This window comes from Galeopterus variegatus, unplaced genomic scaffold, assembly GCF_000696425.1.
Source record: "Galeopterus variegatus unplaced genomic scaffold, G_variegatus-3.0.2 Scaffold2495, whole genome shotgun sequence".
Classification (NCBI taxonomy): domain Eukaryota; kingdom Metazoa; phylum Chordata; class Mammalia; order Dermoptera; family Cynocephalidae; genus Galeopterus; species Galeopterus variegatus.
The window spans coordinates 402,943-415,418 of NW_007728606.1; the positions used below are offsets into that span (position 1 = coordinate 402,943).

Below are 12,476 nucleotides of genomic sequence, written 5' to 3' on the forward strand. Positions count from 1 at the left end.
GGTGCCCCCCTGCCTCCTATTCCAGGCCTCCCTCCACTGTCTGATGATCCTTGGATGGCTGCGTGCCAGCAGTGCCAGTGGACTTCTCCACTGGGTGGTCCAATGGGCCGACTCACCGGGAAACCATTTGATAGCAGCACCTTTTGCTCTTTGCCCCTAGGCTTGTCAAGTCTCCCAGAGAAAACTCTTTCAACCTCCTGTCTATGGAGGTGGCCTCTCTGGCAGCACCCTGGACATCGGGCAGGGAAGGAGGCTGGGGTCTCAGCACTCAGAAAGTAACTGTGAACTGTTTTTCTGTTTTCCGTAAGTTCCCCTGCCCTCACCAGGCCCGGTGTCTCGACTTCTTCACCTTCTCCAGAGAACAAACATCCGATCTTCTGCCGATCAGTGATCAGGAGCCACTGGCTGGTGGGGTGGAGAGGGATCCAATGGGTCTAACTCTCTTTAAGTAGATTTTCATCCAGTTCTGCTGTTTATAACCCCACATTCACCCTGCTCCTGGGGCCCCTGATGCTATCACAGTTCCTGAGCTCTGTGTGGGTTCTGTGGTGTGAGTCAGGTGTCTCAGTGTTTCCTACCACATGCATAAGTTTGATTTTGGGGTCCTATACATTGGCTGTCAGCATCCATCTGCTTTCCAGCACTCAGTATGTGGTGCTCTCATCTTCTCTCCGTTCTCTTTGTCCCTGTGAGTTTGTCTTTCGGGAGGCAACTGACGATAGCATAGTCATTCGCCCTCCTTCCTGAGCTCAAAGTCTCACCAAAGGGAAACTGTGGATGTCATGTGCTCTCAGAAATCCTACCTGCATGTCAGCAGCTGCAGGGAACCTCCCAGGGCGTGATTTCTACCATTGCCAACAGCAATGCCCAAGACTTTCCCAACTGCAGCTACCCTCGGGCGGGAGTGCTGCCGCGCTTCCCAAGCAGCGCACTATCCAGTGCACCACCGGGCCGGCCCCCCCAGGGCGTGATTTCTACCATTGCCAACAGCAATGCCCAAGACTTTCCCAACTGCAGCCGTTAGGTCATGTCTCCTTGCCAATAATTTTTGGATCTCCTTGACATCTGTTTGCAGGACCGTGTGGCTGCCCCCTGGACATGACATCTGGCTTAGTCAGGATTGTTACTGTCTCAGAGTCACTCACTCCACACCCAAGTCACACAGAACTAGAAGCTCTTCTCAGTGCCTCTTTCTTCCCTTGCCCCGATACATCTCATCCATCAGCAGCTTCCAGTTGTTCCACCTTCGGAACATTCCCACTCTGCTTACCTTTCCCATCTTAAGGCACCATCATCTCTTGCCTAGCTATTGTCCTAGCCTCCCAATTTTGTCCACTCTTGCCCTGCTCCCCAGTTTAATCTCAGCACAGCAGCCAGAGTTGTCTTTAAAGTGGAATCACACGATCCCCCTGCTTAAAGCATCCTAGCGGTGGCTTGCTGCACTTGAATGAAATGTAAGCCCCGTACTCTGCTCAGCATGCCCCATGTGCCGGGCCCCTGCCTGGCCTCTGCCCCAGCTGTGCCCCAGCCACCAGCCTCCTCCCACGCAAGCTTGCCCTTGCCTTGCAACTCTGCCCGGGGGCCTCTCTCCCTGGTGTCTGCAGTCAATGTCTTCTGGACATTCAGGTCTCAAACAGCACGTTCTCAGAGGGGCTTTTCCCCACTACCATCCTATTTTCCTATTTAAATTCCCAGCCCAGAGTTTATCACTCCCTGACACATGTCTGCTTTATATATTCATTTATTTGTTTGTTTTCTCCTTTACCCTGACTTGAATGCAACTTCCCTGAGAGCTGGGACCCCGGCCGGCTTTTCACCTCCACATCACATAGCAGGTGCTCAAAATGAGTACTTTATGATTTCTTCAAAGAGCAACTGGCTGTTCCCATGTGTAGAAGACCATGATGCCAAAGTGATTAAAGAACCTGGTGACCGGAACAGGACAAGGAAGCTCCAACACCCGCGACTACAGATTTCCTCCAGGTGGGCAACGCTTTATGATAATAACCATGACTGAAAACTGTGTGCCAGGCTGTGCACCAAGGACACACTTGTCCCATTAACCCTCACAGCGACCTCCGCAGGAATCTTATTGAGGTTTTGAGGAGTTAAGTGACTCGTTCAAGATCACACTTTGATCAACCTGTGGACACACAACTTGTGTACCCAGAGCCCTCCCCCTGATCCCCACTGCCTCTCACAGGCAGTCAGGAAGAAGCCACCTAGACATGCAACAACATGAACGGTATGATTTCTCCTGGTGTACAGCTATGCACTTGTTCATGTGTCCATTCCTTCATGCATTCACTCAGTAGGCATTTATTGACCGCTTACTCTGTGCTAAGCAAAGTTCCAAGTTATGGGGATTTAGTGGCGAACAAAAATGACTCACATCCTGGCTCTTGTGGGGCCCACATTAAAGAGGGGGGAGCTGGGATTTATGAGCAACATTTCAAAGCACTTCCGGTGATTGGCAGTCTCTGAGTGTGCAAATGCTGCTTACCACGGCCTGCAGATTCCAGGGCATATAAGGTAAAGACCCTGCCCTCTTTGGGAGGGGCAGGGGCCTTGTGCATAGGTAATTGTGTTCTGATATGACGGATGTCAGGACAGAAAGTGAGCCAAACTCCACCAGCCTGGATGGGGGTAGGACGGGAGCCAGGTGGGCACGGCCCCAGAGAATCTGAGCTGACAGGCTCTGGGCGTCTAGGCTGCCCTTTTAAGGACTCACAAACCTGCTCTGAAATCATCCATTCTTGACTCAAGCTGGGTTTTCTCAGGGCCACTGATCTCCAGCTCGGCTCTTTCACAAGGGGAACATCCACCGCGTTTGCCAGCAAACCCCCAGTGCTCCCACAGCCCGCAGGAGAATGGCTCCAGCCTTTACTTACTTTGCCACTCAAGGCCCTGCCCACATCTGGGACTGTGTGCCCAGCTGCTTCTCCCTCCAGGGCCACGATGAGCGATGTGTGATTTCCCTAACACCCTGCTCCATTCCCTGCACGTGTGGTTCTGTCACTCTCTGTGCCCTCCCCTGCGTCGTGCTGGGTGAACTCCCATTCATCCTTGAAAGCCTCCCTGCCTCACCTCACAACAGAACTAGTCAGTCCTCCCTGGAGGCTGGTCTTTGCCTGGCGTTCTAATTCATACGCACTGGCCAGCTTCCCCTTTAAACTGCAAACTCTTTGAAGGAGTGTTTATGACTCAGGGCACTTCTCAGCAATCTGGAAGGTGTTTCTTTCCATCTCAAGTTTTTTAGATCGAGCACCCTTGACAATCTCTTCACTCATCTTAGATTTTCATTTCCTCTTATCAAAGTTGGGTCCACCCCTTTCTCCTTGACAGGTAAGAGGAAAGCACCGCTCTATGCTGATCATTTTCAACACAGCCCTCCCACTCAAATCATCAGTAACCCCCCCTTTCTCCTTCCCAACTTGGCTCCATACAGAGGGGCCCTGCCCCGACATTATGAGCTCAGCTGTGCAGGAATATGACAGCTTGTCACCCCTGGCATCCAGGGACTTTATTCCTGATTTTCTGCCTTCCTCTCGGCTATGTCAGAAGGGTAATCATGGTGACGGTGCTGGTAGCAGTCGACTGTATCGAGTGGCACCTAGGCACTATGTACTTTGATGTTTACCACGTAAGACTCATGGCAGCCCTGCAGGATGCTATTCTTATCCTCATTTGACAGAAGAGTAAACTGAGGATCAGAGAGAAGGCACCAGACCAAGGTTTTAAGTGGCTGAGCTGGGACTCAAGTCCGGGCTGCCAACACTCCACTGTGCTACTGATGGGGTTCAGGACACACTACCCCACAATATGGCACCTTGGCATATTGAATATTTTTTGCTGAAGGAATTTGAGAAACAGCATGTGTAGGAAGGACTTCCTGACCTTCCTTTGAAGCAGGTCATAAGACACTCATGTGAGCGATGCCCTCCCTACAGTCGGATGATAGTGCATCCTTATCTCAGTACAGAGGGACAGAGAGGAATCTGAACGCATGAGCCTTGCTAAGTTCCTCCAAGTGCACTAAGCTTAGCTCGTGGCCCCTTCCTCCTGTCTCATCCTTCCACGACCATCCACCTGTCCTCATACCTAGCCTGAAACACTCAGGCTTAACCACTTCTTCAGGTCTTCATTTCCTCATGAGGGCTCCTATGTCTTGTAAAACTTACATTAAATACAGCTATATGCTTTTCTCTTGCAAATCTGTCTTTTGTTACAGGGGATCCAGCCAAGAGCTCGGAATGATAGAAGGAAAAGACATCTCTCCTCCCCTCCACCATCAATCGCTGCCCCCACCTCCTGCACTGGACTGGTCCCCACCCCCTGCTGCACCAAGAGCACCCCCTGAGCTCAGTGCAGAGCCCAGGTGGCACTCAGGAGGGGGGATACAGAGCAGGGCAGCCCATGTGGGGCAGACCTCTCTCCCTGGACTCTGCCTGGACACTGTCATGCAATCAGCGCTGTGCTGGAGACATGCAAGGTGCTCTCACATGCATGAGCTCCTCTATGGGAAATCTATTATTACTACTGCTCCCATTTTACAGATGAGAAAAAAGAGGCACAGAGAGGCTAAGTAAAGAGGTCAATGTGTCACAGCCAGCAAGTGGCAGAGCCTGGGTTTGAACCTGGGTAGTCTGGCCCCAGAGCCCATATGTGCTCTTCTCTACCCTACTGTAGCCAACACAGTGTCTGGCACCAAGTCAGTGCTGAATATATAATCTCCCTTCCTGTCCCTCTGAACGCCCAACCCTAGGGGGTTTTAGGGCCAACGGACAGGTTATTTGCGGGAACACATTTGCCATCTGAATAGACAGCTCAGGTGTGCATTCTGGGTTGTTTTTTATTTTTTTTTTGGTGGCCGGCCAGTAAGGGGATCCTTGACCTTGGTGTTACCAGCACCATGCTCTTCCAAGTGAGTAACTGGCCAGCCCTCAGGCAAGCATTCTTGACTAGAGATAGAGAAAGGCTATGGCTCATTCTGGGACCCCAGAGACCTGCCTGTGACGTGCCATTTGTCATTTCTGCTGGTGCTTCTTTCAGAGCACTGGTGCTGAGCCAGGATGGTCTCTGAAGCCCACTCCACCTCCTAGTGGAATCACAGCCCAGGCTCCCCACAGGGCCCCTGCATGGCAAGGCTGGTGCACCAGGATTTTCCCAACTTTCCAAATCCAGCCATCGGCCATAGTCTCCAACCTAGAACCTGCCTCCAGAACATTCCATCCCACAAGTCAGGGTTCTAACATAACCAGATGAGAGTCCTTTGCTTCCTGTCAGGAAAAGCCTCCAGCTCCTGCATCCTCTTATTTTTTTTTGCCTGTGACCCCCAGGAAAAATGTGTTTTAAGTGGTGACCCAAGGCAAATACATTTATATGTGTGTCTATAACTACAACACAAGTTTCAAGAAAAATATTTACCTTTACTCCCTACAAAACGACTTTGATACTTTCCTTTAGTCCTTTTTGTTCTTTGCTATTCCCATACTACTTTATTAAGAACAAAAGATGACGATCATGCCTGGGGTTGCCAGATAAGATACGTATATATATATATATATACATACACACACATATATATATATGTGTGTGTGTATGTATGTATGTATATATAGGTTTTTTCCCTTCTGTGGCTAGCCAGTACAAGGAATTTTTTTTCCTTTTTTAATTTGAGTAGGTCCCAAATATTGCATGCGGGCTGGCCAGTTAGTTCGGTTGGTTAGAGCACAGCCTTATAACACCAAGGTCATGAGTTTGGATCCCTGTACCGGCAAACTGCCAAAAACAAACAAAAACAAAAAACCCCAAATGTCTCATGAGACATATTTATGCTAAAAACTTATTCATTGTTTATCTGAAATTCACATTTAACTGGGCCTCCTGTATTTTCATTTGCTAAATGTGGCAACCCTAATTGAGATGCTGAAAAATGAAAAATGTTGTTATAGACCAGAGGGGCTTTGGCTTCCAGGGGGTCTGAAACCCTGAAATGGGATACAAACTGTTGTGTGAAGGTGGGGATTAGTTTGAGGGGGGTCCACAGCACTGATCAGGTTTCTCAGGAGAAGCCATCGACCACCTAAAGAAAGAACCACCGCATCTCTGGCACTGACACTGTTGGCATCAGCCAGAACTGGGGACTGCTCAGAAGTTTGTGTGTTTCCTCATTCCCTGCTCCCCTCTGCTGCTGACCAGCAGCTCGTGCAGCCCCCAGCTGGGTGCTGGCGTCCCCCTGCCTCCAGACACCTGCACAGCCTCCCTAACCTGGGCCTTCTCCTGCCTGCCCCGTGGGAGTAGAAACAATGGACCCATGGCCCGGTTACCTGCTGTCCCCTCCCCAGGTGGGGCTAACTCAATGGCACTGAGGTCTGGCACTCAAGTTCTTGCTTAAAGTTTCCAAAGCCTTTCCTTTGTGCTTGAGATAAAATTTAAACTTGTTATTAACAGATCTGCAACATAACCAGCGCCATTTTAGACAAGCCCATGTACAAAATGGCACTGTCCACCTCCTCATCTTCCTTCCCCTGTTCCCTTTTACAAGAAGCCTCATGGTTTTGGAGAAAATGAAACTTTTGGCATTTCACATGCGCAGAACTCTCCATTCCCGTGACCTAACTCAATCCCCACCCCAGAATTACATCACTCAGCTCTTGGCACCAACACACCAATAGAAGCTCCCACTGCCCTATATTAGGGGCTGTCCCCCATTTTCAGGGCAGCCCCGGGCTGTTCTCCATTTTGAGCATAGCCCAGCAGATTTCTTTCTTTTATAAAGCTTGAACGGTACCCAGCATCTCAGCTCATTTTCTTTCAGTTATCATACCCATGAGGCTAAGTCGTCCAAACGTCCCCTGCCATCAAATACCACCTCTTACCCCTCTCCCAAGGCCCCATTTCTGCTCTTCCACAGGTGCGCCCTGCTTGTGCCCTTCTCATGGTGTTTGCACATGCTCTTCCCCTGGCTGCGATGCTCTTCCCTGTCGGACGTGTTGCTTCTCAACCTTGGGGTCTCAGCTCACACGCCCCCTTTCAGAGGGGTCTTCTCTGTCTGCACCTCTGAACTACCCCCTCTGCCCAGTTAATCTCTACCCTATTACCCTGTTTTGTTTTCTTTACAGCTCTTATCTGTAGCTGAAACCAATGTATTGATATATTTATTTATTTATTGGCCACTCAATGCATCAGAATGTAAATTCCATGCCTTATCGTCCTGCTCGCCTGGGGTCCCCAGGGTCTTGCCCACAGAAGCTTCTCCATAATCACTGGTGGAGTGAATAGTTCCCATTTTATGGATAAGTTTATCTGATGGTCATCTGTAAGAACACCAGCAGGACAAGAGCGTGCAGGCGCGAGGGGGTCTTACTTTTCTTGTGGCTGTAGAACTTGTCCTCAGAACCATCCTTGGACTTCTTAATGATTAGTTTCCCAGACTCGACGTCGACTTTGAGCTGCATTTTCTGAGGAATCCCCAGGGACTCTGCCTTCACCTTCAAAGAGGAAGAGATGTCATTCACTGATTTTCTGTCTGGGCTTCTGTGATGCCAACCCGTGAGCCCCTTGTCCATATGGCTGGGCAACCCTTGGTTGGTGTCCCTCGTGGGGCCACCGGGCATCTGTTTCCTGGCCTCCCTTGTCCCAGCATCGCTCATGCACATCTCCCGAGAACTAGTGAAACCCAAGAGGGGCCCAGCTTGTCCACTGTGTGTGTGTCAGCAGCTCCGCCGATGGGTTTGGTGGAGGAAACAGATGAACTGCTGGAATCAGTTAATTCACTGATTACTCTGACAGCACTCATTAATTGGATGTGTCATCTACTTCCAGAAAGGATTTTAGTAATAGATTTAAACTCCTGGGCCTGTTACAACCACTAATTGAACATTTACCAATAATAATTAGGAAAAAAGGCAGTTGCCTAGGCATGCTCAGAAAATGGAAATCTGTCCTAATACAAGATTATTACCAGGCCTTTGGGGTAGAGAGAGTGTGTGTGTGTATTTGGGGGGTGGTGTGTGTCTGTGTTTCTAAATGCAGTACCGGGGCTGAGCTGGATGCACCAGAATCTCTGGGGATCATTGAGAAAAACATTTCTGGGCTCAAGCCTGGAGATTCTAATGTAATCACTCCCAGGGAAATCCCAGGAATCACTTCCTGCCCCCCTACCCCCAGGCATTCCTCTGCAGCCTGTCTGGGGCCCCCTGTTCGATGTCACTCATGGCCGCATTTCGAGAAGAAAAGTGTTTATAGCATCCTGGGTCAGCGAACAGCTCTTCCCTCACAGCTCTCCCATGAAGGGGGCTCCGCAGATGCTTCGGGACCCCCCTGTTGTTTAACATCTCCACGGCGAGGTGGTTCACTGAGCGCCATTCTTGGCTGTGGGCTCCATGCTCTTCTTTGGCCTGAGCCAAAGCCTTCTTCCCACAGACACCAGAATGTCCCCCCACCCCAACTGCGGAGCCCAAGGCCAGGCTCTGTCATGGCCACTTACCTCAAAGGTGACTGGAGGGATGAGGGAACGCCGGTGGGGGGACTCGGGACCCTCATGCAGCAGGGCCTTGACCTGTGGGCAGCAGCATTTGGGACAGAGAGTCAAAGGGGACACAGAGCCTGCACACCTGGGCGTTCTCCATGCAAAGGGAGGACCAGAGAGAAGCCAAGAGAAGCTGCGGTCACCTTATCTTCAATAGAGGACAGCAGGCTCGTCAGCTGGCTGAGCTTGGACACCATGTTGATGGGATTGGGTTCACCAGGCACCTGGGGGGCGAGGAGAGGCACCAATCAGGGCAGCGTTGACAGGGCGTGAGCCTTGCAGGCATCGTGCTGAGCTCCCGCCACCCGCCCACCAGTTACTGTCCTGCTCTGCAGACCAGCGCACCAGGGATGTCTACAGTCATCTCAGAATTCTCACAGCCAAAATATAGATCTTCCATTTCTTCTTCCCTCTAAATCTGCCTCCCCCGTACCCCTTGTGCTTCTCACCTCACCCACTCCGTTGCTTAAAAACTCCAGGACCGCCGTTGGTTGTCCCCTGTCCTCCCTCCTACATCCCTGGCACGGGTGTTCCTGCTCTACTTCCAAAATACCCCCTCCCCTGTGCCTGAACCCTCGTCTAGCTGCTTCCCACTGCAGGGAGAAGACCACCCTGACCCCTGCCCCTGCCGCTAAGGCTCCCCACGAGCAGCCCCTCTCTGTAAGACCCGAGCCCTCACCCACTGCTGAGCTGCCTCGAGCCACACCCTCCGAGGAGTCCAGAGACTCGGAGCTCCCCTGCGAGGAGCACCTCCTTGCCTCTCAGGCCTCAGACCCCAAAGAGGTCTTCCCTGACCTCTCTAGCTAAAACAGCCACCAGGTCATCTCTATCAAGTCACCCTGCTTTGTTCCACATCATGTGATGTCACCACGAGCTAAAGTTATCTCCTTCATTTATGTGGTCATAGTGTGTCCCCCCTGCTGGAATGTGGGCTCCGTGAGAATTGAGACCAAGAGCACTGTGTTCAGGACCCCAGCCTCGGTGCTCGGAACAGCGTCTGGCCAGTGAAGATGCTCAGTAGTTGTTCGGTGAATACACGGGGCCCAGAGAGCTGAAGTTACTCGTCTGAGGTCGCACTGCTGGTAAACGGCACAGCAGGATTTGTACCCCTGCCTGCCTGGCACCAAGTCCACAATCTCACACATTTATTCACAGAACACTTACCCAGCATCTATTCTATGCCAGACATGCTGCCCGGTGCTGGAGATGTAGAGTTAATAAGACTTCTGCCCTCCAGAAGTGGGATGAGAAAATCAGACACCTGCACGACCCACTTGAACACCAAGCAGAATGTATCGAGGGTCACCACCAAGCAGGCGATGGCCCTTTACCTCACCCCTTGCTTGATATATCAGCTGGGCTACACTTGTTTTTGACCTCACTTGTCCACCCAGCCACTTTACATACCACTTCTGCTGTCACCACTGCCACCTGTCACCACCATCAGTAGCACCACCAGAGTCACCACCATCACAGGCAACACCATCACCACCATGTCCACCCAGCCACTTTACATACCACTTCTGCTGTCACCACTGCCACCTGTCACCACCATCAATAGCACCACCAGAGTCACCACCATCACAGGCAACACCATCACCACCACCTCCACCCCCACCATGACCACCCACCTCTACCAACACCATCACGACCACCCCAGCCACCACACCATCGTCTCCCCAACTATCACCATCACCGTCATGGCAGGTATAATTTGTCAAAGCTTTCTCTGACTGCTTTTTTCTCCTGGCCCTTCATAAAACTCACAGCCATCTACAATTATGATTAAACACGGAAGTGGCTGGAAGAAGTCGGGCTGAGACTCAGGCTGGGGCAGAGCAGAAAGGAAGGCTGGTCAGGAGAGGGGACACTGCAGGGTCCCTTGTTTTAGGGTTGCTTTTCTCATAAAGAATTGAAAAGATAACAGAGTCAAGTTTCATTTTCCCTCTCGGACACTGGGGATTACCTCTCTCTACCAGGTCTACACCCTGCAGTTTTAAGCTGGTGTCTTCCTCTCATTCTCTTTGGATTTGTGCCACCTGTGGGTGACATAGGGCGCCCAGTCATTTCACTTTGCTTTTTAGTTGCACTTTTCAAAGGAGGGCGTGGGCTCCGGAGGAAGGTTAAGGACTCTCCATTCTCACATAGGGCACACCCAGGTCTCTCCCAGCCCTCAGGCCGGCCACCACTCTGATGACGTTGCACTTTGTACCTCCTAGCAGTTCTCAAATAAATTCCACACAGGGTCTGGGTGTCCCTGTCTTTTCTTGCTGATCTAAGGGAAAGGGCCCAATTTTGGGAAGAGCCTACGGCAGGCCGATGTCTTACACACCCAGTTTCACTCACCCCTTCACCTGACCTCACGGTGCCAGATACTGCTGTCCCCGTTTCACAGATGAGGCACTAAGAACCAGGGAGGGCGAGCTGGATATTGAACTCGGGTGTTTCTGATCCGGGGGACAGTGCTTTCTCCTCTACTGTGAGCAGCCTCAGAACTCCCTCCCTGATTTGCAAATTTCTGAAGGCGTCTCAAGAACGACATTCTTTGCTTTTCTTTAAGACCCAGGGTCTCACAAGAGGGGGTGGGGAGCGAGACCCACCCTCCCCCCGTTGCTGCCCTGCCGTCCTCTCCGGGCAGTGCCCCACCATGACTGCTGGCGGCTGGCTCTGCTGCAGGCCTCCCCTCTCTGCTAACCTACTCCAAAGACTGTGTGTTCTTCCATTCAAACTGCATAAATTCTAGTGTCTGTCAGGCCCCTGTTCTGTCTCGCTTTTTTACTTTCTTAGGAACTAACCGGTCATTCACTTCGAAGAAAGCAAAAATTGTTTTTTCTAATGCATTTTTCAAGTTGTATAAATAGAACACAAATACATCTTCTCCCCGCACAACTCAAACAAACAATGTGGGTAAACCCAAAGTCCCCCTTGGCCCAGTCCCTTTCTCCCCAATCCCACCCTGCCTTGCGGTGGTCAGAGTGGCCCTTTGGGTTTAAATCCTCCTGGTCTGATTTCCACACATAGACTTACATGCTCTGCCGTGGGCTCTCTTCACCCAGCAGCACCCCTGGGAGATCTTTCCACAGCCGTGCCTGCACCTGACAGTGGGATTCTAAATCCTCCTTTATCCCACTGTCTCGCTGCATTTAGGTGGTTTCCAGTGCTTTTGCTTTTAGAGACACACCTCTCTGTGCAAGTGCAGTCCCTGAACGAACAGCCTCCATTTGTAACAGTGGGCTTGAAGGGCGCGTGCAGCTAACATTTTCACACCACTGGCCAAACTGCCTTTCGGAAAACCCACTTCCACTCTCCACCGCAGAGGAGTAAACCCTGTGAGCCTCCCCGCTACCCACACCCTAGCCCAGCCCTGAGTCAACAACCAACACGAGCAATTGACTTTCTGCCTACCAGACAGGCAAGAAGATATCTCTTCGTTTGGAATGTCACTTCCCGGTCACTAACGTGGTGAGGTTGAACATCTTTTCGTGTGTACACAGATTGACTATTCCCTGTCCCTCTGCAGTGGACAGCCTTGTGTATATCCTTTCCCCATTTACAAAACTGGGTTGCTTTTATTTAATTATTTGTAGGAGTTTTTTTTTTTTTTAATATTAATACTTGTCCTTAAACTTTTGTCCCTAATATTTGTTGCAAGTCTTTTCTCTGAAGATACTGCTTTGGCTGGCTTTTTCAACTTTGCTGATGACATCTTTGGGTACATAGATCTTTGCTTAATAGACAGCCTGACCTGGGCCCCCAGCCAAGCTGTGAGCAGATGTGGGGGCAGGGGGCGGGAGCCTTCTTCTAGCTCTTCCAGGGGCAAGAGGCAGAATCAAGAATTTAGGCACCTCATGTTTTTCATTCTTTTCAGTTTCTGATGAGAAATTGTTGGAGTGAGCAGGACTGAAGCCATGTTGGGACCTAAAGCTGCCTGGGCTGCAGAGGG

The 12,476-nt window shown here is 50.9% G+C and overlaps 1 protein-coding gene across 1 annotated transcript in view; it reads right to left on the reverse strand.

Annotated features, from left to right (window-relative positions):
* INPP5D (inositol polyphosphate-5-phosphatase, 145kDa) overlaps window positions 1–12,476 on the reverse strand; it is a 117,346-nt gene that overhangs the window by 36,688 nt on the left and 68,182 nt on the right. The window contains exons 8-10 of the mRNA XM_008581964.1: window positions 8,677–8,757; window positions 8,492–8,563; window positions 7,370–7,493 (exon numbers count right to left, since the gene is read on the reverse strand). Of these exons, the coding sequence (XP_008580186.1) occupies window positions 7,370–7,493; window positions 8,492–8,563; window positions 8,677–8,757 (277 nt within the window). The remainder of the gene's footprint in view (window positions 1–7,369; window positions 7,494–8,491; window positions 8,564–8,676; window positions 8,758–12,476) is intronic.